Source organism: Charadrius vociferus, unplaced genomic scaffold (genome assembly GCF_000708025.1).
Source record: "Charadrius vociferus isolate BGI_N301 unplaced genomic scaffold, ASM70802v2 scaffold235, whole genome shotgun sequence".
Classification (NCBI taxonomy): domain Eukaryota; kingdom Metazoa; phylum Chordata; class Aves; order Charadriiformes; family Charadriidae; genus Charadrius; species Charadrius vociferus.
The window spans coordinates 2,903,857-2,930,517 of record NW_009648536.1 but is presented as its reverse complement, the minus strand read 5'-3'; the positions used below and the strand labels follow the sequence as shown (position 1 = coordinate 2,930,517).

General features: G+C 39.3%; 1 protein-coding gene across 1 annotated transcript in view; it reads right to left on the bottom strand.

Moving 5' to 3' along the window:
- The window catches only part of AGTPBP1 (ATP/GTP binding protein 1), a 57,415-nt gene that overhangs the window by 5,322 nt on the left and 25,432 nt on the right, over window positions 1–26,661 (bottom strand). The window contains exons 17-24 of the mRNA XM_009885844.1: window positions 26,396–26,483; window positions 25,539–25,683; window positions 23,105–23,258; window positions 22,179–22,359; window positions 20,594–20,723; window positions 20,096–20,227; window positions 18,626–18,802; window positions 11,386–11,546 (exon numbers count right to left, since the gene is read on the bottom strand). Coding sequence (XP_009884146.1) covers window positions 11,386–11,546; window positions 18,626–18,802; window positions 20,096–20,227; window positions 20,594–20,723; window positions 22,179–22,359; window positions 23,105–23,258; window positions 25,539–25,683; window positions 26,396–26,483 — 1,168 coding nt within the window. The remainder of the gene's footprint in view (window positions 1–11,385; window positions 11,547–18,625; window positions 18,803–20,095; window positions 20,228–20,593; window positions 20,724–22,178; window positions 22,360–23,104; window positions 23,259–25,538; window positions 25,684–26,395; window positions 26,484–26,661) is intronic.

Genomic DNA, 26,661 nt, shown 5'->3' with positions numbered 1-26,661 from the left:
TCCAGGGATCAGCAATGCTGCTACAGTAGGCAGCATCACGCAAGAAACTACGTGTGCTGTCCCCTTCAGGAGCTCTTCACCTATATGTTTTTCGCAAGTAGTAAGGATATTTCCTCAAGGGAATTTCCAAGGTTAAAGAGGAGAACAACATGTCCAACTTTTTTCTAAGCCACAAGAAGCTTTGTATCCAAATCCCATTTAAGTTTTGTTTTTAAATATCCCCTCTTCCAGAGCGTCCTGGTTTGAGGTAAAGCAGAACCAATTTTCTGTTCAGTAATTTTACTGTGCAGCTAAGCCTCTTCTAACTAACTGAACTCCTGGGAGCTTGATACGGTTTTGTATATATTGTGTATCTTTCATTATTTCTTTTTTATCATTTTATTAATATTTTAATTCAATTTCTTTTCTAAACTCATAAGTCTCCTTCTCTCTCTTCCTCCTCCCCCTTCAGGGAGCCGTGGGGGAGTGTCTGTCCTTCCTTCCACTGGCCAGTCTGGACCAAACCATGACACAGAGCTACAAAATTTCACTCCACAGCTTAATAAAAAGTAATCTCAACACTTTCTTTGTGCTGCCACCCTGAAATAGATTTTGTGAAATTCAAAAATGGACTAAGTTAGTTGGACACAACAATTGTTGACTGCAGCCCACACTAATATTTGGATTATACTACCAGGAGTGGAAGAAAAGCTTGAAAAATGGTATTTCTTTCTCCTCCCCCAAGATTACTAGTTTGTTTCCTTATTTTGCCCTTGAGAAGACAAACAGTACTCTAATACTACAGTCTACACAGAATTGAAAGTAATCACTTCCACTTAGGCCAGAGGAGGGTCCTGGTGCATGGGCACTGCCACCAGGCACACCAGTGAAATTCTGGGTCTCATCTTTGACAGATTTTTCTTCCAACCTTCTGAAAGGGACAGATGGGACAAAAGCTGCAGCATAAGATGCCTTTCTTTTTAACTAAGTTGTACTCCTAAGGTACTGGAAGAAAGGCCAAGAAAAGCTCAAACGCCGCAGGAAAGTAGGAAGGAAAAACTTTTACTCCCAGGTGAAGGAGATTATAAGTATGCAAATGTCTGGGCAAAGTTTAAAAGTTAATATGGGGGAGGGAAATAAAGCAGGACAGATCCAGTTTCTTTCCAGCAGCCTAGAGAAAGACCCTTCGCAGGAAGATCTTGGACACAGTCTCACTGCGTGTACCCTTTACTCCTTGCCCCACCAGTCTGATCTTTTCTCAAGTGTAAGACTAAGTGCAGGAAATGGATTTTGCATCAGGTTTTTTCTTTCCCACAGCTCCTTTTGGCAGTCTACTTTTCCTACCATTTTCTAGACATGCTGGGTCCCAAAAGCTCAGTCTGCTTCTCTGCTATAATTAAATCAAATCAACAAACGAAAATACACCATGTTCTAGAACACACCAATGAGCCTCAAAACAATCAATGAAACGACTAGAATTTCCAAAAAGAGGTCAAGTTATTGCACAAAGGATAATTCCAGTAAGTCCTAACAGTTATGACTGCAGTCATGTGTTTTTGTTTCATTGCATACAGACCCTATCAAACCTGTCAGCGTAACCACCATAATTCTTACTACAAGATCAGTATTACATTTAGTCTAATCTTTTCCATTTGGAACTGGGGGGAAAACATTGGCAAATGGGTTTGAAATAATTAAAGAAAAATAAAGTGTTTAATTCATCACTTAAAATGTTAAAGTGCAGTGCCAGAGGGAAATAAATCTACTTATTGCTTTATTTTTCTTAAGTCAAATATGTTTCAGCCATGGTTCAAAATGAACTTATGGAAACTAAGCCTATGTGTAATGACATACTGGAGGTATATTTTGTCATATTAACATTTACTTGGCCATTTTAAGTATAACCAGTAAAACCAAAAAGAATTTGAGAAACCCTCAAAATAATTTGCAAAAAATAAAAGCAGTGCTTCTGTGCCTTAAGACTTCAATGTTTAAACTTGTCTGCTTATCCTCTAAAGCACTGAAATTGTGTTTTTGTGAAAAGTAACACCACAGCATCCAAAACATAAAGGAAATAACTACGATCTGATTAATTGCTCTACTCTAACATTACAGGGACATTACAACTGTGAAAACACTACTCTCTTTTATACTTCTTATTAATGAATTTTTTACCGCCATTTTCTGTAGGTAGCCTCTCACTCATCTCTAATGGTAAGAAATGAGCCGTCGATCATGTGAGGAAAGTATAAGCAGTACTTTTATTATAATAGAATAATGGTAACGGAAGTCTGAGCATATAAAGCAAGTAATTGCGTGACTATCTTCTGACCCATGACTGCCTCTGAAGAGGAATAGAAATTAGCTTTCTAAATTTTACTCAATAGGGGCTCGTTGTATATTTCCAGCACTAAAGTGAATAGATACCTAATAAATAGGTGCCTCAGCTGATAGATATTTTTAATATCTTGTCTAGAACCTTAAGAAACACTAAAACTGCAGCACTTTGGATACAAGGATTGAATCAAAGGACAAATGGACAACAAATTTCACAGATTTGGCATACAGGTTTCAAGAGCTGTTAATAAAAGTCTGGGGTTTTTTAAATCACTAAACCAGAAAACAATTATATGAAAATCTACTTCCTGTTAATTAGAACGAGAGGGACTTCTGCTGCACAGAAAACTAGCCAGATCCTTACTTTGGGGAGGTAGGGGGGCAGGGGGCAGAAAGAAAGAAAATCCCGCCAAGCGAACTCTTCCTCCAAACAGTAGGTCTCCTACAGCTAGAGAAAGCAACTCCCCTCTGCTTCAGCTGTAAGAGCACCCAGCAACAGGCTTCTCTGCACTTCATTATCATCAGACTGAGAAGTGGGAAAAGGAGAGCTCAAGAGTTTGCCGAGTCTTATTAGAAGTGTAACTAGGAGCTGGTACTCGTCGTATCTACGTAAATTAGCTGTAGCCTTCCAGTGAAACTTTTGGGAATGACTCTCACACCCACAAGATGACAAGAAAAATTAAGATTATGGAATCTGAATGAACTGCAACATCCTGACACAGTGTTCAGTCTTCCTTTTCACTGTACAAGGAAAATACAGCATAGCCTTGGAAACTCGTTCGGTGATCATAGAAAAAATACTGCTTAAACAGAACCCACCCCAAAAAAAAACAAACCTATGAAAGACTGGGAAAAAATCCATGCTGAACCACACTTCTCTTTGGCTGCTAAAATCTGAGTATTCCTCTTCCTTTTTTTTTTTTTTTTTTTTGAGGAGGAAAGATCTCATCAATACCCATCTACTACGCCCTTGGCCAGTACTTCCTGAGACAGTATGAAGTGGAATTCAAGAGAATTCATTAAAATTTATTTTAAATAATATCCAGAATAGACAAACATGGTATCTCCATTATCCCATAAAAGAGCTGACCTTTAACTACAACCTGTTTTACAGTATGTGTTTCACTTCTGAATATAAGCCAGTCCCTAAAAATAAGTAACATGAGATTTCCCCTCGAGTATCATCATCGATAAACAGTACAGGTTTTTGAACTTTCTGCCGAGACATGCAGTGAGTGCTATCAAAGACAGGAAACTTGGACCCCAGGGATATCTGGCCCAGTTGTCATATGGGCATGTTTGTTGGAGATCAGAATAAAATTGCTCTGCTCCAGACAGTCTTCTCCAAGTAACTGAGGGAAGAAGTCTGATGGCCTAAGGTATATGTCAGAACTCAGCTTCTGAGCTTCCAGAAACAAAAGTTAGACCATCTCTTAATTCCACCTATGGCAGTATTAATCCCTTTAGCAAAGAATGAAAGAAGATAATGTGCAAATATAAATGATAAGGCACTTTTATTGCTAATAGTGGAGGTACTGTGAACAAAATTGTAGTTTCTTGCTTATGCAAAAATGATGTACATATATCCCTCATATGGCACACAGCACAGCTATCAAAATAAAAGAGTCAACCCAGTTATCCAGATGGAAAATTCCGATTATCACGCATAGAGATGGGCCAGAAGGATACTAGAATTATAATTTAAAAAAAAATATCTAGACAGACTAACTACAGAAATCCTACTCCAGAATCAGGACCATAACCATTAGCTTTACAGTAAAGTTTAGTTTCACTGAAATGAGAAAAACTCTCTCTAAATGAGTGTGCTGATGTACTGAAAGTTTCAGAAATATTAGAAAGCAGTAATCCTGTCCATGGTTTAAGGTAACATCTAGCACCAACATTTAATCCAGATGACAGTTTCCTACTGCTTTACCACACGTGCACCTAATTGTCCACAGTTTGAAGATCAGTTAAAACCTTAACCGGAGTGGTAAAGCATAACCAATTGCTTCTCCCCCTACTACCCTGGAAAGAAAGTCAAGAACTATAGTTACTTTTTTAATTCACTTCCTTCAAATATCTTTAGAACTGGATTTTTTGTGCATCATGCAAAGCAGCATGTTAGACGGCTGGCTGGTACATGACTCCTCACCCTTTTTTATCCCATCCTGATACTAAAGTGTTTCTGATGTGTCTTTAGCTCTATGGCAGACACTATGGCGAGTGACTCGCGTATAACATTCCTCAGTTCAACAGGTGGTGGTTTAAGGCCACTCCGTCACGAGTAACACTAACAAACTGAGAAATCCAGCAAATAATTTTTTTTCCAAAGAACAGCCACTAACCACCTGTGAACCGGGATGCTAACTTTCTCCAGAGAGACAATATAAAAGACAGATTCTGTATCCGAGGCAGCTATTAATATAAAGTTATGTGGCAATCCGCGGCTGTTTTTCAATGCCACCCTGATAATTAATTACTTACAACCACATCTTGATTCAAAATGCCATAAATGAGGTTTAATATTTCAAAGAGACACGTTTATATTGAAGCTTAGTTCTAATAAAATTGGCGATGATATAACTGATATAACACTTAAAGATGGGGAAAAATAATATAGTCTCATTAACATATATTTGCAGCTGCAAATGAAAAAAAGTAAAACATTTAAAAATTGTAAAGTATGATTAATAGGTGTAACTCATCAATATTGGATTTTGAAGTTCAACATGCTGCACCAATGCACACAAGGAACTCAAGAGAGAACCGCATGCCCTTGCTGAAAGACTATCGTTTAGAGGCCATCTACCATAGTTGTCAAGTGGTCAAGTGAAACAGCCTTACAACCAGCCTGTATTTATGGAAGAATTAATATTTACAAAATTATTAAAGAATATATGGCAGAAGTGCCAAGGGATCAGAAGCTTGGCTGTGAAAGTTCTGAGAGAGAGAAATACAACTGGATTGTGATTTTAGAACCCTGTATTCTAATAAAATAAATTAGCACTCCCAATTTGAAGCTCCCCAAAACACCAGCACTCAGTGTATTTTGAGGACAGACATAGATATTTCCCCCTTTTCACAGAACCACAGAACGGCTGGAGTTGAAAGAGACCTCTGGATGTCATCTTGTCCAACATCCCTGCTCTAGCAGGGTCACCTACAGCAGGTTGCCAAGGACCACATCCAGAAAGCTTTTGAACACCTGAAGTGATAAAGACTCTATGTCTCCCATGGAAAACTTTTTCCAGTGTTGGAGCACCCTCACAACAAATATATATATATATAACCATTATATATATATATAACACTTAAAGGGAATTTCCTCTATAGTTTGTGTTTATTGCCTCTTAGCCTGTCACCAGACACCACTGGAAAGAGCCTGGCTCTACCTTCTTTACAACCTCCCTTCAGGTATGTATAGACCTTGATAGAACACCCCGAGCCTTCTTCTCCAGACTAACAGTTACTGCCCTCCCAGCCTTTCCTCCTATGGAAGATGCTTCAGTCCCTTCATCATCTTAAGGGCTCCTGACTGGACTGTGTCCAGTATGTCCATGTCTCTCTTGTACTGGGGAACCCAGAGCTGGAAACTGTACTCCAGGTGTGGCCTCACCAGTGTAGAAGAGAGATGAAGAATCACATCCTTTGACCTTTAGCCTACGCTCCTAATGAAGCCCAGGATACCAGTAGCCTTCTGCAGCAAGGGCACATTGATGGCTCCACTATGACCTCCACAGCCTTTTCTGCAAAGCTGCTATCTAGATCGTCAGCCCCCAGCATGTATTGGTGCATGGGGTTGTTCCTCCACAGGTGCAGGACTTCCCACTTGTTGCTGAACTTCGTAAGATTCCTGTCAGCCCATTTCTGCCGCCTGTCATGGTCCCTCTGGGTGAGCCACTCCTAGCCCAGTGTCATCTGGAAACTTGCAGTTGGGACACACTGCCCTATTGTCCAGAATATTAATGCAGATGTTAAACAGGAGTGGACCCAGTATTGTGCCCTGGAGTACACCCACTAGTTACTGGCCTCCAACTAGACTTTGTGCTTCTGATAATCACCCTCTGGGCCCAGTTGTTCAGCCAGTTTTTCACTTCACTGTCTGCCTATCTAGCCCACACTTCATCAGCTTCTCTGTAAGGATTCTATGGCAGACAGTGTCAAAAACCTTACTGAAGTCAAGGCAGAAAACTTTCACTTCATTCCCCACATCAACCAAGATAGTCATTTCACTGTAGAAGGTTTTCAGGTTGGTCAATGTCCTGGTTCTGGCAGGGATAGGGTTAATTCCCCCAAGGATCTGGCCCCCGGAACACAGGTATTCCATACCATGTGCGCCATGCCCACTCTATAGGGGGGAGTTGGCCAGGGGAGGGGGCAGGAAGTCGCCACTGGGAGCGGGCTGGGGCTTCCCGGTCCAGTAGGTGAACAGTGGTACCATAATCGTGTTTGTAAATTCCTCTATCAGTGTTGTTGTTTTCCTCTTTCCTTTGCTGTTCTGTTAAACTACCTTTATCTCAACCCACGAATTTTGCCTTTTTCTTCTGATTTTCCCCCACAGTTGTGGGGGTTGAGCAAGCAGCCACAGGTTCTTTGTTGCTGGCTGAAGCCAAACCACGACAGTCAAGAGTGACTACCCTTAGTGAATCTGTGTTGACTACTCACGATCTCCTCCTTCATGTGGCTGGAAATGCTTCCCAGGATTAGTTGTTTCACCAGCTTCCCAGGGATCACGGTGAGGCTGACTAGCCTGTAGTTTCCTGGGTCCTCCTTCTTGCTCTTCTTGAAGATAGGAACGACATTCACTTTCTTCCAGTCTTCAGGCACCTGTCCCAATCACCATGATCATTCAAAGATTATTGAGAGTTGCCCACGGTGACATCAGCCATCTCCCTTAGCCCTTGTGGGTGCATCTTATCAGGACCTATAGACTTACTTAAGTCCAGTTTGCTTAAGTCCTCTCCAACATGTTCCTCTTCCACTAGGGGTAAGTCTTCCTTGCTCCAGAATTTCCCTCATCTCTGGGTCCTTAGATTACTGAAAGCTAGTCTTGCTAGTAAAGACTTAGCTGAAGAAGGCATTCATCACCTCAGCAGATTCAACTCCAGGTGGAATTTATCTTTCCTAACCATGTCTCTGCATACTCAGACAGTGTTTCTGTATTCCTCCCAGGTTATGTGTCTCTGCTTTCACCTTCTGTATATCTCCTTTTCATCCATGCAAGCTACCTTCCTTTTTGCTTAAGTTTCTGCTCATGGGGTTGGACTGCTCTTGAGCTTGGAGGATGTGGTCTTTGAATATCCACCAGCTTTCTTGGTCCCCTCTTCCCTCCAGGGTCTTACTCTATGGAACGCTTCCAAGCAGATACCTGAAGAGACCAAAGCGTGCTCTCCTCAAGTCCAGGGTTGTGATCCTGCCTTTTTTGATCTGCTCCCTCCTCTTGGGAACCTGAACTCTATCTCATGGGCACTGCAGTCAAGGCTCCCTTCAATGTTTACATCCAAACCAGTACATCTTTGTTCTTGAGTACCAGATCCAGCAGAGCACATCTCCTTGTTGGTTCTTTTATCACTTGGGTCCGGAAGTAGTCATCAATGCTCTCCAGAAGTCTCCTGGATTGCTTATGCCCTGCTGTGTTGTTTCTCCAGCAGATATTAGGGCGGTTAAAGTTCACCACAAGGACCAGGGCTTGCAAACATGAGGCTGCTTCTAGCTGTCTGTAGAAGGCCTGATCCATTTGTTCCTCCTGGTCAGGCAGCCCTACAGCAGACACCTACTACCATGACCATGTCACACAGAGTGATTTGCTCTTTAATCCTCACCCATAAGCTCTTGGTTGGCTCATCATTCATCCCCTGGCAGACCTCCATGCATTCCAGCTGCTCTCTCACATAAAGGGCAACTCTTCCTCTTTGTCTTTCCAGCCTGTCCTTACTTAGTGAGCCTGTATCCCTCCACTGCAGCACTCCAGTTGTGAGTCATACTATCACATCTCCATGATAACAACAATATCATAGCCCTGCAACTGCACACAGATCTTTAAGACCTTATATTTATTCCTGATACTGAATGCATTAGTGTCCAGGCACTTCAAAGAGGTACCCCAGCATGCCTATTTCCCAGAAAGGGTCTGTTTTTTTTCCATATGGTCCCTCACAGGCACTTCCTTGATTACATAGAAATGCTTGAGAGAATGCTGTAAAGCAATGCTTTAAAGAAGAAAATCAAAGTGACTCTTAACTATTTATTATTTATAAATAAGTGATTTATTTTAAGTACAATACTCAGTGAAGAAGTTTCCCACAGCCCCTTTGTGTACCTCTTTGCATTAAGGCTAATTCAGCTGTTCCCACGGCCATTTGAGGTTGAAGCCTGTCTATACTACTCATAATGTCCTGCGGAGACTGCAGCTTCCCCAGATGACTATTCCAGAACTTCATTTTTGCTTGCCATATGGAATTTTTACCTAAAGTCTAGACTGACTTTCCTTGTAATTTAAGGCCATTACTCCTGGTCCTGTTTGCCCTAGAGAGAAGAGGCTCTTTCCATCTGTCTTCTTGTATTTGAAAGCAACTGTCACGTTCTTTCCTCCTTTTCCATCTCGCAGTTTTCATTTTGATAAAGGCTTTGTGAGGAAAACTGTAATCAAAACAATTAATTTTATTTGCTGTGGTAAGACTTCTTCTGTCATAAAGGTGGAATTCCATCTGGTGATTTCTCTCAAGAGCTTTACAGTATAAAATATTGCCCTTGCTCTCCAGCTTTATTTCAAGGAATATATTTATCTATCTGAGGTGCTTTTATCAAGCTTCCTTAGCAGTTAACATTTTTCACTTCTCAAGTTTTGGTCTCTTTTGCCAACATCTACATCTTATCCTAAAGAATGATAGGTATCCACAATACCTAGCAACACATAAATAAATAAATAAAACAATGCATAAGCAATTCCATTTTTTTCTCCTTAGGTTAACGCCTGTCCACGAGACAAAACTCACTCAATCTGTGTTTTTTTAATCCAGAAAGCTTAGGATGAGAGAGCTGCTTTCCATGGTTACCTGACGATCAACTATCTCAGCCCCTGGCATTACAGCAGTGGAAGCAAATTTTCTGTGCTAATCTCCCGGTAGTATTGCTCATTAAACTAGTGTGCTACACAAATGGGCGAGCAAGAGACTTTTTAGAGCAAAGCAGATAATTACATTAATTCATTCTAATGGCCAACTTTTCAACCAAGGCAAGGAATAAAAGAAAAAGCGTTCAAGACTATTGACAGTTTATCACCATTCCCTGTTGCCCAAAAAAAACCCACACTACAGGGATAGTGGAATATGGCTTTACACTTGCAAAACTAAGCACATTGATATTTTATTTACTCTTTCAAACTACACCTTACAAGGCTAACAGTAATTCATACAACATCAAATGAAAATTTAGAGCGATACACTGAACAGTAACGTTACAAATGCTGAGGGCTGCTCTCTGCTGCTACCACTATTTTGGTATAAATGTTACCTCAGTACAGCAAACAACAGCAAGGCATTCTTTGTGATTAAAATGCTGTTTCACCTGCGCTGGAGACACCATGCCAACGCCATTCCAAGAGTTGCAGAGTACTTTCTGCTTTTTTCAGCATCTGCCATTTCACTCTCTCCCAGTCAGCCTACCTACACTTCAGTAAGGCTTACACACTGGAGGGAGTGGGTTACTCCAAAGCCCACCTCTTCCAGGAATCATTAACTCAGCCTTACTCAAGCACAAAACTTGATTCAACAGTAAAAATCTAGCCATTACAAGCATGCTAATGCTGTACTATTGAGCAGATGATACTGGGGGATCAAGCCAGCACTGGAGTGATAGATATCTGTACATCACAGCTACTCTTCATATACTTTTAAACACTTTAAGACACCCTCCTATTGTTCTTACCATCTTTTAGCTTATACTTCACTTTTCATTACTATCTGTAAATGATAAGCATGAAGACAAGCCCCAGTCTTTCTCACTACTGATAATCCGTGTTTAAATGCTGGAACTAAACTCCCCCTTCCACAGGGTACCACACATACCCTCCCATACCTCTGCTAGTTTTACATCATTGACAGACAAATTGCTTATTAGTCTAGCATCTAATCAAAGTCTTGGTCTGAAGCACCTCCTTTTTTCAGGTGCACAAAACCAGTAATAAATGTAATTTTCCCCCCAAATTTCCAGTGTTCCTTCAGCTAAGTTGGAGCTACAGCCAAGGCCACTATAAAAACATTTTCAGCTTTAAGTATGCCAAATTGTAATATATTCTAGTGTGTAAATCTTACTCCTTTCTAATGTAATGCTTTTCTGAAGTAGGGAACTCTGCTTTATTTAATCTCTAACCAGATCTTCAGAAAGAGATGCTTGCACATTTGAAATCACTTATTTGCTGTGCATCCCTGATTACTGTGTACATGTGGATACTTCAGTGATGAATTACATGAAGGGAAATATGCAATAGTACGCATACTTCTGCAAGCCTGTCTAGAACTTTAAGAATTGGCAACTTAATAAGCTAGCTACTGAGCACATATAATACATTTCTTTTGTGACCCCAACCTTATTTCACACATTTTGCATTCTTCAAATGTTGTTATATATCTCTACCAGAGGGGGGAAAAAGGGGGAAAAAAAAGGTTGGAAGAAAAACTTACAGTTCTTACAGTGCTTTAACTCACATACTTTAAGTCTGTCTAAATGTATTTTTAATACTGTAGTCAGTAATAAAAAAAGAAAAAAATGCTCTCAGAGACAACTGAAACCTAAGACAATAATAACGCCCCACTGACATTAAAATTGCCAGTGTTTATCCTCGCAACAAATGTGACATATAGCCTAACTCTGTATTTATTGCTTTCTTAAGAAGTTTAAAGCAACTGAATTAAAACAATAGGTTTCCAATACACTAACAGGTCACAACACATCAACATGGTTTTTTTTTGATAAATGGAACAATGTTTTTGAGAGAATCTCTGCATTACTTGAGAAATTGCAAGTTTTCCTGGAAAAAAAAAGGTAAATATAATAAATGTGCCCTACCTTGTCACTTTACAGCTTGATTCAATCAGCTCATTTTCAATATCCAACAGACCAGAAGGCAGATTGTACTCCAAAGGTGACGCCATTCTTTTCAAACGCAGTAAGCCAACACAGAACTTTGCTCCCATCTCCTCCAGTTCTCTTGTCCCTATCTGCAATCCCTAATTCAAAATAAGATTTAAAAATACAAAATAGGTACATGCAGATTGATGCACACACACTGCAGAATTACTATTTAAAACACATTGTGTTATTTTAATACACTTTCCTGGTCTAAAGACAGAACAAAAGAACTGTAGAGTAAATACTTAGCAAGAATACCAGAGAAAACTCGGGGAATAACTACATGATTCCTCTAAAACTGAACAGACATTTCTGGACACATCCACATTTCTTTGGAGCTTACTAGTCTACACTTCTAGCCCATCGATATTAACAGGACTTAACCCAGTGGCATTGGAAGAGAATCAGAGATCATGTCCAAGTTTATAAGCATAAATGATTTTAAAAATCCGAGACAAGATTTATAAAAAGGCGTTTAAAATACTAAGATTTCAAATACAAGATTCATCAACAGAGGTTTTAGCAGAATGAAAAAAAAGAGTGAATTCATATTGTAGCTGTGATCAAGTTCATTGCCATGTTCTGAAACAAAAATAAGATTATTTAAGGCAACAAAGTTACTCCTTGACACAAACACCTCTACTCCTCCTATAAGTTAGAGGCTACATCTGTAGCTACATCTGTGTTAATCCTGAACGCATTTATTCACACATTTAGTAATTAAGAACAACAAACAAAGTATCAAAAGCCATAGCTGTTTCCTAAATCAAATGATATACCAAGGCACTTTCCTCTGCAAAGAGTATTTAGGAGGTCCAGGACAACAAGAAGGGCTTCTTCAAGTACATCAGTAGCAAAAGGAAGACTAGGGAAAATGCGTGCCTGCTGCTGAATGAGGTAGGTGGCCTGGTGATAGAAGATGTAGAAACGGTGGAGTTAATGAATGCTTTCTTTGCTTTAGTATTTACTGCTAAGGCCGACCCCCAGAAATCCCAGACCCTGGAGGTAAGAGAGAGCACCTCAAGAAAGAAAGACTTTCCCTTAATCAAGGAGGATCGGGTTAGAGATCATTTAGGCAAACCTGACACCCACAAATCCATGGGCCCTGATGGGATGCACCCACAAGTGCTGAGGGAGCTGCCAGATGTTATTGTGAAGCCACTCTCCATCATCTTTGAAAGGTCATGAAGAACAGGAGAGATGCCTGAGGACTGGAGAAAAGCCAGTATCACTTGAATCTTCAAAAGGGCAAGAAGTAGGACCCAGGAAACTACAAGTCAGTCAGTCCCACCTCCATTCCTGGAAAGGTGATGGAACAGCTCATCCTGGATGTCATCTCTAAGCATGTAGAGGAAAAGAAGGTTATGAGTAGTGGTCAACATGGATTCACCGAGGAGAATCATGCTTGAACAATCTAATAGCCTTCTGCGATAGCACGACTGGCTGGGTGGATGAAGGGAGAACAGTGGACGTTGTCTACCTCAACCTCAGCAAGGCTTTTGACACTGTCTCCCATAACATCCTCATATATATAAGCTTAGGAAGTGTGGGTTAAGTGAGAGGACAGTGAAGTGGATAGAGAACTGGCTTAATATCAGAGCTCAGAGTTGTGATCAGCAGCGCAGAAACTAGTTGGAGGCCAGTAACTAGCGGTGTTCCCCAGGGGACACTACTGGGTCCAGTCTTGTTCAAGATATTCATCAATGACCTGGATGAGGGGACAGAGCATACCCTCAGCAAGTTTGCTGATGATGCAAAACTGGGAGGAGTGGCTGACACACCAGAAGGCTGTGCTGCCACATGGCGAGACCTGGACAGGCTGGAGAGCTGGGCGAAGAAGAACCTAATGAAGTTCAACAAAGGCAAGTGTAGGGTCCTGCACCTGGGGAGGAATAACCCCATGCACCAGTACAGGTTAGGGGTTGACCTGCTGGAAAGCAGCTCTGCAGAGAGGGACCTGGGAGTGCTGGTGGACAACAAGTTGACCATATGCCAGCAATGTGCCCTTGTGGCCAAGAAGACTAATGGTATCCTGGGGTGCATTAAAAAGCACGTGACCAGCAGGTCAAGGGAGGTCATTCTCCCCCTCTACTCTGCTCTGGTCAGGACACAGCTGGAGTCCTGTGTCCAGTTCTGGGTTCCCGAGTTCAAGAAAGACAAGGAGCTGCTGGAGACAGTCTAGCAGAGGGCTACAAAGATGATCAAGAAATTGGAGCACCTCTCTTATGAGTAAATCCCGAGAAACTTGGGTCTGTTGAGCCTGGAGAAGACTGAGCGGTGATCTTATCAATGCTTATAAATACCTAAAGGGTGGGTGTCAAGAGGATGGGGGCCAAACTCTTTTCAATGGTGCCCCATGACAGTACAAGGGGTAACGGGCACAAACTGGAACACAGGAAATTCCACCTCAACCTGAGGAAAAATGTCTTTGCTTTGAGGGTGATGGAGCACTGAAAGAGGCTGCCCAGAGAGCTTGTGGAGTCTCCTTCTCTGGAGATATTAAAAATCCACCTCGCTGCATTCCTGTGCAACCTGCTCTCAGTGAACCTGCTTTGGCAGGGGGGTTGGACTAGATGATCTCCAGAGGTCCCTTCCTACCCCTACCCTTCTGTGATATTCTAGAGTGACCCTCAACACTTATGGAATTGGCTAGTACTGACTGTATATACACTAACAAATTCAATGTCACAACCCAACTCAATCTCCCTCTTTGCAACTTCTGTATCTTTGGAGAATTTAAAGGACTTTAGTTTGGATCTTCCAAGCCTCTTAACGTAAAGGGTAGTTGAAAAGGAGCTTTGACAAAACAAGCAGGGAAGCAGAAGAACCAGGAATTGCTGGTAATTTAAGTCATCAAGTAGGAAAACACAGAAAGCAAAAAGAATGGAGTAGAAATTTTTTTTACTAAAAGCTAAAACACACACACACACGCTTTCTGTATGTTGCCACGCTTACGCTGTATTTTAAAATGCAAGGTTTAAAATAAAGTGTTATGTTGCTCCAGAAATGGTACAGTCCGCACATTCTTCACGTACTTCTGTTTTGAACATATGCACACTTAATAAATTGAAACTTTGATTTAATTTTTCTTGTGAGTTCTTTTCTTCTTTGGTAGTCTTCATAACAAGGTGCTTTCGAGCAAAAAGCTAGATATACCTATATCCACTATTCTAAATAGTGCCATCCTCCAGCCAAATGGTACAGAAACCTGTTAGCAGTGAACAAGAGTATTGAAGTATTATTGTTAATAGTAATACTACTTACCTCTTTTGTAACGCTTTTGTGCTGTAGGTTTCAAAGCACTTTATTAATAAAGGAAGAATTATCCTCACTTTACTGATGGAGAAATGGAGGCAGAGAGGGTTGAAGCGATTTGCACAGTGTCTCACAGCATGTCACTGACCCCGCTGGGAACAGAAATCAGTTCTCCTCACTCCCAGTGCAGTACCTTATCCACAGAGGCCAATTATTTGTTTTGATTTGTATTTGTTTGCACGTCAGTAACATTCGAAGACCCCAATCATAGCTGGGGCTCCACTACGCTAATCACAGGAAGACACAGTCCCTGCCCCAAAGAGATTAAAATAACATTAAGGACAAGAGGCAACAAGTATGCAGAAGAGGAAGGAGAAGAGTAACAGTAATCTCACTGTTACACAGATTACTACTGTGCACAACTTGATGGTTCAGAAACTTTTCCAATCATTGTCTACATCTGTTGCTGAAGAAGTTAACGTTAGTTGGAAGATTCCTTACAGACAGTATAGTAGGAGTGGCTGTAAGTCAAAAAAGGACAAGAGTATAGTATGAAAGAAGGTGCAAAGACAATTGTTAGAAAGATAAATTGCGTGTGCATGTTCCGTGGCTGCTATTTTCAGCACATCAGAAAGAGGATAAAACTAAAGAGACCTAAATAGATCAGATTGCAAGTGGGTAACTGTGGAATGCCTGGACAACAAAATTTGAACTTACTATACTATGTAGAAGGATCTACATACTTGCACCAAAAGCCCATGCCAAATTCTAGATTTGCTCTTCTCGTTTCTTTAAATCATAATGGAGAATGCATTAACACAGAGATGCCAAATACCAAATTTCTTAATACAATGTTATTCTTCCATCAGCCAAATCTCTTAATTACCATGAAACAAGAGACCCAAAATCTGTTTCAGGAAATAGTAACAAACAGTTGCCCAAACTAAGGGACCTGAGGTGAAGTTCATTTTCACTGAGTCTTCATTACACCTCCTCTTCTTGATCTTCTAACCACCTTCAACTGTTGTTCTAGTACTTTTAACTGTGGCCTATCAAAGTTCCTCAAGTGTTATAAGCATTGCTTTCAAGCACAAACCACCTGGAAGTAGCTGTTATGTTTGGGGTTTTTTTTTTAAACATGCATGGAATTTTCTTCTTTTTTCTTTACATCTTATGCAACTATCTTTCTTCTAGACAGTTAACAGTTTAGATGGGTGGTTGAAGTCCTCCTTACTAAACACGTCACAAAAGTACCTTGATGCAAATGCTCGGTGATGAACTTTGTTACCTGAAAGCAAAGATGCAAAACAAAGGCACAACAGAATGCGACCTCAAGTTGAGAAGAATATTCCTGTAATATGTAGTTAAATTCAAAACAGCCATACTAAGATTTGGAGAGGTCAGTTGGGCAGTAAAGGATTATCTTGTTCTTCTGCTTTCTTATTCAGCAGAGGCTACAAAGATGTGATCATTTTTGGGAACTCAAAATCTAGAGACTGAAGATTCATGGTAACTGACAAAGTTTCTTGACTGAATCCTTATCTCCTGAAGTCTTCTATTTACATGCATCATAAAAGTGCCAGATAACAAAGTCTTTTTGATTTAGTTAAAAATAAAGCAATATCCCAAGCTTGTTAATCTCCAATCAGGAAAGGGACTGATGTCACTTTTCAGGTGGTTTGAATTATTGCAGAAATTGTTCTTTTGTCTGGCATCTTAATTATCCTCTGTGGTAGATCTTTGAGCATCTTTTCACCTGAATGTTTGCTTTTCAGTGTCTTGAATCACAAATGACTGAGCAATATTTGCAGCGCTAATTCTCAATGCACTACAAAGTCCCCACACAAGCAGTCAAAACAAGATTGCTTCAAGAGATAACTCTGTCACCAGGGATCCTAAATTCAGGTAAGAATTGCTAACTTCAGTTCAACAGCTTCCTGGCTGGAAACAGTCTAGCATCACCGTTGTCCGAGTAAAATAAAAAAGAATAAAAAGAAACATTGATGTTCTGATAATATCCAGCTTTGGCAAAGACTCAGCACTTCTTCCACAAAGAACAGAACTGTTGAGTGTCTTTGTGCTTTGAACAAATCTCAGTGATAATACCAAACCAGAAGACGACTGGGAAAGTGCTTCAGACCTTTACATGATACACAGTCCAGTCCCTCAGGTCTGAAGTGTCCTGTCCTTTTGACGAGAAGTAGAAGGGGAGAGAATTTCTACAGCTTAACTCCTTGCTCTGTTTTGAAATAACACATTATGAAATTTGTCACCTAATTTATACCACGAGTTTATTCACAGAGTTGCTGGCCCCACTCCCTCTACAATAAATAAATAAATAAATACTGATCCTTTTCATTTCTTTGACCTTCTCACTGGAGAAATGTTGCTCTTTTCTTGTTCTGTCTAGTCTCCTTGGCCTTTTAGATACATCTGAGCATCATCATAGTGAAGAAGAAACAAAGAATCTTGCCATATTTTCAGAGGATGAATAAGACTTCAACAAATTGTTTTATTGCGAATAAAATGAATGACAGAACAGCAATTTGATCTCATCAGCTAGTTTATATTACATAGAAGAATGCGTTTCCCTTTTGAGTAAATTAGTTTTCCACAGAATTCATCTATTTTTTCCTCCCTTACCGGAAGGCTTTGCAGGTTAAGCAACTTGAAAGTTTGCCCACAAAGCATTTTCAATTCACCTTTCTTAAGAACTTTCTACAGAAACACTGCTAAAGCTATGAAGGTTGTTTAAGAATATTATGGAAGTTTCAAAATAAACAAGTTGGATAAGATTTTTTTAAAGCTCCATAAGGATGTCATCTGAGGAATAATGGAATATTCTGACAATATCAGGAATGTTTCTGTTGTCAATTGACAAAATTAATTCATTCATTTACTAGTTACAGACCTACTGAAATTCCTGCCAAAATATGTGTCTGTCTTCTGCCTAGAGCAAAAGGCATGGGTGTTGGAGCATACGTTAATACATACATTAAATATACCTGTTCCAACTTCTTTTTTGTTCCTGACCCACTCCCCTCCTTGATCCCAGCCTTCTGATTCTCTTTTTGTCAAGCACCTTATCTGAGGCTTGTGGGCATTTTCTTGATTAGCTTTCCTAAACTCTATTTTCAAGCAGAAGAAACTGTGGCTTCTTCCATGAAAGTTCATTTTAAAGACTTGCTTCAATTTGTAGCTAAATTTAACCCAGTGACAGAAGCTAGAGATCAGATGTTAGGGTGGTTGTTATCCTTCTTTCCCCCCCAAGTAAGTTTTGAAGTAAGTTTTCTACCAGTGAGAAACTACAAACAGGGTCACCTTTTGTTTTCAAATATCCAGCCCCATTAACACTTTTGAAGATAAACTGAAAACAAGTTTCATGTCAAGAAGTCAAACGACTATGATGAGTTCAGAGATGTGTAAATTGTAGTTCTGGTAACCTGATATTAAAGTGTTTTGATTTATAAGCCTGTTTCTGCAGCTACACAGCGACACTACTAAGTATCTGCTGAAAAACCATGAACTGCCATGGTGAAGTCTGAAATTGCCACGCGTAAAGTAAATTTTTACTCTAGTATTGGCATTTATTACTCCTCAATTTTAATAGTTTAACGGGAAGAACAGTTCTGATTTTTTTAACTACATGCATACATATGTGCTACAAGCAGTAATTAATATTAATCTTGTTAAAACAGCCAATAAGCATAACATACTGGGAGAGGAGGTTTAAGTGACAGCTGAAGACTGTTATGCAACCTATAACATTGTAAAGTATGTAATTTCACTCTAACGTTAGTGTACACAGATCTTAGAAGAGTTTTAGAAGTTTAAAGCAAGCAAGTGAAGCCATAGAACAAGATACCAATGCAGATGGAAGAAAAGATAAAGCAAGAACAGTTTAACTGATATATATTCTTACCTTATATTTGCCCTGGTCACATCCACATAACGTGCTTTCCATTGTGTAGCTCCTTTGTACTCCTATCTCTCTCCAGACAACAACTCGTGCTGTAGATTCCTTGGACTTTTCCACTACAAAGCTGCAGCTGCCCATGCAGAATGCTGGGGCAGTTTGACTTAGGATCTTGGGGAGTGCCTGCAGGACAGCAATTTGAAAAATACAGTGATTCTTTTATTTCACTTTTGGAAGTGTGTGACGGGGAGGAATATGCAATTACAAACTGTTATCAGAGAATTTTGCTGCAATTTTAGTTAAAAGAACAAGAACGAACATGAATCAAAGTTCAATGTAACTGTTTACGTGACAGCTTTGAAAAAACCCCAAGAGACAGTTATGCAAATGTATGTATTTAATGAATACTAAATGACTACATTCTTTTCCACTTTTATTTGTATGAGTTAAGCCAAAACACATGACCACTTTGAATTTACTATTTCAATAGTACATATACCATTATTAGTGTAAGCTTGCCCAAGCATTTCACTCCATCTTTTTGAAACCAAAAGGCTTTTCCCCCCATCTCTTATTGACAATAGGCTTTTGTGTGCTATGGTAGTGTGGTCTGAAGTGGCAAAACCCTACATAAACACATTGAGCAGCAGACGTGAATGACATTGGACTCAGCATCCAGGAAATCACACAAGAAAATCAAGGAGCGATAGAATGTTTTTTTTAAAGTGAGGAAGATTTGAGAAAAATCTGAAAGCATTTGTACTCAGTTGCACTCACGGATGCATAACAAGTGTTTTAACACACATTCACATGCTTTTCAAGCTTAACTCTGCATCTCCTCAAAAAAACACGGGGTTTGGACCCATTAGGTTGCACAGATTGGCAGTTGCCACAAGGCGGCAGTGGAGTTACACAAAAGAAACAGGTAACGTAATTCTTTAAAGCTTTTGGAATTTTTGAAAGCTTATACAATGAGTGGATGTTGTTTGTGCAAGTTTATTATGTATATGTATTAGGGACACATGCCTTAACTACACACCTTTAAGAGGAACCTTGCCTATTTCCGTACACAAAAATTAGTATTTCTCAGAGCAGTTCAGTATTTTTATTTTCTTGTTGCTAGAATATTGTTTGCCATGCTTAAATTACTTTTTTCTTCCAGTAATTATAAATGCACAGAAGCGTATTTTCCATGTATTTACTACAATGGTAATGTTGAACAAAGAAGGCATGTATTGGTACAAAGACTCAAAAAATAAAGCACTCTACTCCCATTAAATCCTTAGCTGTATTAGTGTACAATGTTTAAAGCTCTCGCAGTACTTTGAAGTACACTCATGAACTAAACCCACTTAATTCTAAATAAGTCTGCTTATGCTATAAAGTCACTATGTGCACAGAATAATCATGGGAAGTTATTTGAAAAGTATATTCCAAACTCATGCCAAGTGGAAAAGGTACGAATGTCAAACTTACCCTGTAACCAGGGTCTTCCATCAGGTCACAAGAGGCAGCATTAACATTTGTGTGCCACATTGTCTCTTTGATGCTGCAGCCATACATAAATACATTCTTTTTACGAGAGTGACCATGATAATCGCAGTAGACCTACAATAAATCATTTGGCAAAATAAAGCCAAGGCATATGGAATTAACATTTTATAAAAGTAACAGAAGGACAAATAAAAATTTTTATTTGTACTGATGAAAGTTCCAAAGAATTAGGAAACAGAACTCTTTATGTAATTAACTTGTGCATTAAGACAAAAAATGTAGGATTCATCTAAGGAAGGTCTAACCTTCTACCCTAGCAAAGGAAACAAATTTAGATCTAAAGGTTTGCAGAAGACCAGTTCTCCATGTCAAAGTTAAGTGTGACACAGTTTACAAGACCATATTAAATTTTTCACTTTACAGACTAGCTACATAGACAAGGTTAAAAAGATTCAGAATTGCTTACACACACATACTCACCACAGGTAAACGTTTTATAGCAGCCAGATATTGCAGTAACCCTTTAGCATGGTAAATAGTGGGATGCAGATCTGGATTTGGATTTTGCCACTGTCTGTTTAAATCTTCTCCACTTAAAGAGCAACGGTGGCTATTGTGGGGGGGGTGGAAAAACGCATGATGTAGTCTGTATTATCATACTTTTAAATAAGCCTCCCCCCCAACTCAAGTTTTCGTTGTCACCACTGCTTCTTTGGAAGGAGTCTGCTAAGAAACAAACTTCAGTTTTCTAACATGTCAAATAATAAAAGTGTTTGGGGTTTTTTAAGTTACACTACAGAAAACCTAAAAATAAATTAGAAGTAGCTTTCTATATGAAGTCAATTGTAATCTTGCTTTTTTGCTGTTGAAACTGAAGGCTTCAAATACTAGTTCAAAATCAGTAATTTCGTTACAGTTTTGGTGTCTTGACTTCTGTAATACAAAGACTAATGTCAACCAGAAATCTAAGACTTGAAACATGAAGTTGTTAGGAGAAAAACAGCTGTGAGACAAAAAAGAAAGAAAAAAAACCACAACCAAAAAACCCAGCAAACAAATAAAGATAATCTCTGTGTTCAGTCAACTATCAGCAAGAATTTTTAAACTTGCAGAAATTCATGTTCATGCAGTCATCTTCAGTACATTTGTCTTTAGATTTTGTCTGCTGGGACATATTTCTTAATTGTCCCTGTATTAAACTCTCTCTTGTATTCTGAATGATTTAATTCCAGGTGTTCTGTTATATACATTCCTTTACATATATAAAGACAGGGTTCTACTCAAATGCATAATTGGTTTGATTTTTCTTATTTTGTTCACAATACCTTTTAAAATACTACCCACAACTAGGTAAGAAAGACCTGTAGATTCACCATACCAAAGTTTCCAGTTCATATGAACTCCCTGTAACTAAGTAAATATAGACTGCTGAATGCTTAAACATAGCAGCATCAAAAAATTCTGAAACAGCCCTTAAATTTATTAAGAAAAGTGGTAGTAAGTGAAAGAATTACCATTAATAACTTTAATTAAATCAGGATACTCTTACCCTTTCTTTTGCACACCTATTAAGTTTCCCACTTTTAATAACATTTGATGACAGCCATTTCAATAACATCCTTCTAAAAACTATAATTAAAACAAGAAAGGAGAAAAAAATACCTAAAAAGCTTTCTCAGATATAAGGACTGTTCTTTTTCCATGAGAACCATGAACTTGTTTAGCTGTTCCTAAAAGCAGCTACGATCTCATGTAACATTCTACACCTATACAAGACTCTAATTCAGAGAGACAGTTAAAATGCCATGTCAAATCACATAGGAATGATTATAATCTGCAAACAACTGAAAATACTCTTTGTAAGACTGAAATTCATGGAACAGTGCATCTGCCTTTAAAAAGCCAAAATTTTAAAAATCCTAGCAATTCTGTAAATGTTTTTTTTCTTATTAAGTATTCCATTTGTATGTTTTCAGGATTAGTTTAGATTTCCTTTTTTTTATATATAACAGATGCAAAGACTTAGTAGTATAGGTTATATATTCATGAGTAAACTTATGCTTACTTTCCATTGATGACACCATCTGGATTGAGCATAGGAATAATTTTGAAAATATAAGACTCTCGTAAACATTGGGCACTTGGATTATTGCTCATAAGGTATTCCAGTGTTCCCTTCATAACCCAGCTTGCATTAGTCTCTCCAGGATGTACACGAGCAGATAGGAAAACATAAGGACGATTCCCTAAAAGAAGTACGCACAGAAGTTGCAAAATATGACTCAAGCTAAGTAAACAGTTTGTTATTTGAAAAAAAAGAGGCAATAGCCAGCTTCATTTATTACAGCATTTGTAAAATACAGTATTTGGAAGTTGAGTATTATTGAATATCAGTATTATTGATAGACCTCGCGAGAATATTGTTATAAGGACTGCTAACTACAGAACTCTCATAATGGAGCTTTAAATTCAATCAATTATACAGTCAGAACTAGTTTGAACTGATAATTATGATATGACGACTTCAATGGCTTTTTTGCCACTAGCCGAGAAAAATACTGGGGTGCAAGAACAAACCAGGAATGCTGTCATAACTAAAGTTCACTTCAAATAGCAGTAGCTTAGATATTGCCTTTATGGAAGACTTTTTGACAAGCAAATAACCCGAGTATTTGGAGAAAAATGTTACTCAGAATTGTCAAGTGTGGTCTGCAAAATGTAGCATACAAAATATCTAGCAACCGATTTAAAATATATGACTATGTATACTTTTATATATCCACATATAATTATCCTTAGTTGACTACCACAAGTATATATTAACTACGAAGCAAATCCTGAATATTGATGCCTCTTAATTTCATTAAATTTGTTAACCTTATTTTACATTGCTATTTATCTTCACAGTGCACAACAGTTAATACTATTTTTTTTCCTAAAGAGCTAGTTTTACATTATTTTCAGTTGATAAGAAAAGAAAGTCATACTTACTGAACTGACAGATATGTTCATAGTAATTGGACTCTGGCATGGCTGTAATAGTGACTAAGGGACAGTTGTTGCCAGCCAGGGTCTCACAGAGAACATCTTGTCGAAAATATATCTGTTGAGGATTGTGCATAGATTCAAGCTTCTGAAGATGCATCTTCATCCCAAAAATAATGAAAAAATACTTCAAATCTTTTGCAGTCACATAACACAGTGTATTGCACAGGTATTATTTAATCAATCTTTCTTTTTGTTTTCCTAAACAATGTTTAAGTTTCCATCAAACATCATTCTCTACTCCTCTGACTGAATACTTCTCTTTATAGAGTCTGTGTTTCCAACTGCTTTGAAGATGCTGAAGGCACAGATGGTACATTATTTTCTACCAGATAATACTGTAAGGGTATGTGGGAAGGCAAGAACCTCTGCTTCGTTAAGGTTATCTGAACAGGGACCTTTCCAGAGCAAAAGGGAATAACAAGTAAAGGGAGAAGCAATAAACAGCAACAGAGAGGAACAATCCTGGCAGACAAGACCTAACAGAAACAACAGCAAAGACTGAAGACTCCAGTCTGTAACTGATGGGCCATTAAGAATCTACAAGGCAAAGCTTTGGAGAGGGTGACTTAAGGGAGAAGGAAGAAACGAGAACATGAGTATTTGGGATATTCAAGGAGGGCCTGTGGGACTATACAAAACTTCTGCACCCAATGCCTAACGTCTGCCCTTAGCTATCTCTCTGTGCAGCCTCGCTCTCTACCACATGCCTGCAAGTGCTGCGTGGACTAAGTGCAACTAATAACAAGACAAGTGTGAGTGGATTTGGGGTCAGCAACTGGAGTGATGAAAGGTCTCAGCATCAGTACTTGGAAAGGCCACACCTCTTGGGAGCATTTCTGTGGGCATCATGGATTTATGTCAAAGTGCCAGCTACTGTTGGGATTGAAGCAAGCAGATTTGGTGCTAGCAGCTGGAGCTGTAGGCAGTGTAGGCACCCTTCCATCTGTGGCGTCAGCAATGGAAACGAGGGGGTCTCCGTGCCAGCTGCTGGAGAGGGTAAGGGTCTTGGTATGCAGCCACTGGGGCAAGAACAACGTGTGTCCCAAAAACCAGCTAGTGGGGTGGTGTGAGTGAAACAAGGGAGGATGTCTCAGTGCCAGCATCTCCAGTAGGAACATGGGTTATGAGCCCATGAGCCTGGTACCAGCTGCTAGAAGCAGGAGACAAGCATACGCATCTTCCCCAAAGGTAGTGTGCATGGGGGTGTGCACGCACGCCAGTTTGCTAGCAAACTTCAAGGTGGACTAACCAGCAAGTATGAGACTCCAGGTCGAGGCAGGGGTATCACGTGGGCAGAAAATCCATGCTGGCATCTGGGGGGAACAACAAGTGTGGAATGCCTGTGTGACGCCTGTATGAGTGCATGCGTCTGTGTGCTAGTAAGCATCAGGCTGGACTAGTCAGGAAGTTGGAGGCCTGCACAGCAGGTAAGAGAGAACAGAATGCAGGCAGGGGTATGGCACGGATGGGCCATGCCAGTAGTCCACAAACACGTGTGCTTGTGATTCTAGAGAGTGGGTGGGTGTGTACTTTTACTAGTGAATAGCCATCCTTACTAGCTGGAGAGAAGGAAAGGGACTTGTGTGCCTGTAGTTATCTTTTAAGCAGGTCCTGGTAGTGTCACACACCAGTGCTGTTGAGGGCAGCACCTTGGCTATGCCAGTCCGTGTAGCCAGCCCTGCTCGGGATGGGGGGAATGTGCAAGTGCTTGTGTGAGAGTCTCTCTCTCTGTCTCTTTGGGATACACGCTCAGACTCGCTAGCGGTTGAACCTACAAGCAACAGGAAAGCAGCAGCCATGTCCATCAGCCTGGGATGGAGACCCTCACGTCCCTTGGCTGGGCTCCAGCAGCCCAGCTTCATTCAACGCTGTTACACACTGGCCACTGAATCCCCACGTTTGCTATCATTGCTATGACAGAAACAACCAACAAACATTCTAGAGTTTTGCTTAGTACTAAAAGCTTCACAAAGCTTCTTTAGCCAATTAATTATCCTAAAAAGAACTCTAATTATATTAAATATAGTAACTTGAATAGGTCAGTTATGAATAGGTATATGCAGAACAGCGGGATATGAGTCATTTGACTCACACACAAATACTTCATCCAGTTAGCACTGTTTCCAGTCAATTATGAATTATGATTCCCACAAAACCCATTCAGACATCAAGTATTGGTTTTATTTTTCCAGGGACTGTTCTTCAGAACAACCTACACACTTCACCAGTCTAAACCCTAATATTTTATGAAAAGTCACCATTTTAAGCAGCCTTTTAAACTTTATAAAAAGAAATAAAAAGAACTCACTCAGGAATGCTCACATTTCACATTGTCCAAAAGTATAAATATTTATCTAACAAATAATAATCGTCTCACCTTTAAAGTTGAGTACGTATAGGGATAATGGTAAGCAAAGTAGCAGACATCATCTTTATGTTGGAAAGTTACTGTGAACGTAATTGTGTAATAAGATTTTCCTTTCTGACCTCCAGCAGCAATTGAACTTCTTGAAAAGTGATTCCTAAGAGTAAAATGAAGGTAATAAGCACATTAGAATTTTTTTTTTTTTCATATAATTAATTATTCCTGAACACACATTCTAAGAGCCAGGAAGACTTTTAGTAAGAGTATTTCTCTTCTGCTTACATCCAGGGTAAATACACTGGTTTCCACCATCTGTAAATATATTTCATCATGGCAGTGCTACACATTCATCCATATTGGGAGAAAGAGAGTAAACAAAACAAAAAACAAAGCACAAAAAAAAAACCACTACAAAAAAAACAAAAGAAAAGGAAGCAAAAAACTGTTGACGAAGAAGGGTAACACATGGATATGCTGTAGCATCTCATCCTGTGTTCCAGGATTGCTCTACAATGATTGCACCATGGAATACAGGAGCCTAATCACAAGCACCACATGATCACAGTTATTACTGGAAGTCACTATTAAAATTTAAAGTAAGCATGCATATATACATTCACTTCAAAGCCCCTCTGGAACAGTATGCAATTTCTGACAAAAGTATAAAAGATGAACAACAGTATGCTAACAAAGACCCTATATGGTTGGATCCCTTCTGTTACTCTCCATAGTAACTCAAGAAGAAAACTTCACAACAGAAGTACTAAAATAGAATTATCAAACTCTGAAGCAAACATTTCTCCTCGAAAATAGTACCTCATACTAACCTTCAGTGTAACATTTGCTGTATGTTTGGTTAGTGTACTTACTTATAGTAACAAATATCTGTCCCAACACGAGTCCAAGATGGTCGAGAATTTAATGCTTCTTGAACAGAATACATGAGGGGCTGCATACCTTAAAGAAAAAAAATGCATCTCACTTTAATGCTTAACGTTAAACATCAAGATACCATCAGTAATGGACCACATCACCACTTATATGCGAGTCTCCAAACTACTTATACTCATTTACTCACTATAACAGAGTGTATTTTCATGAATGCCTGGGTATTGTACACTCTTTGAACCAGGTG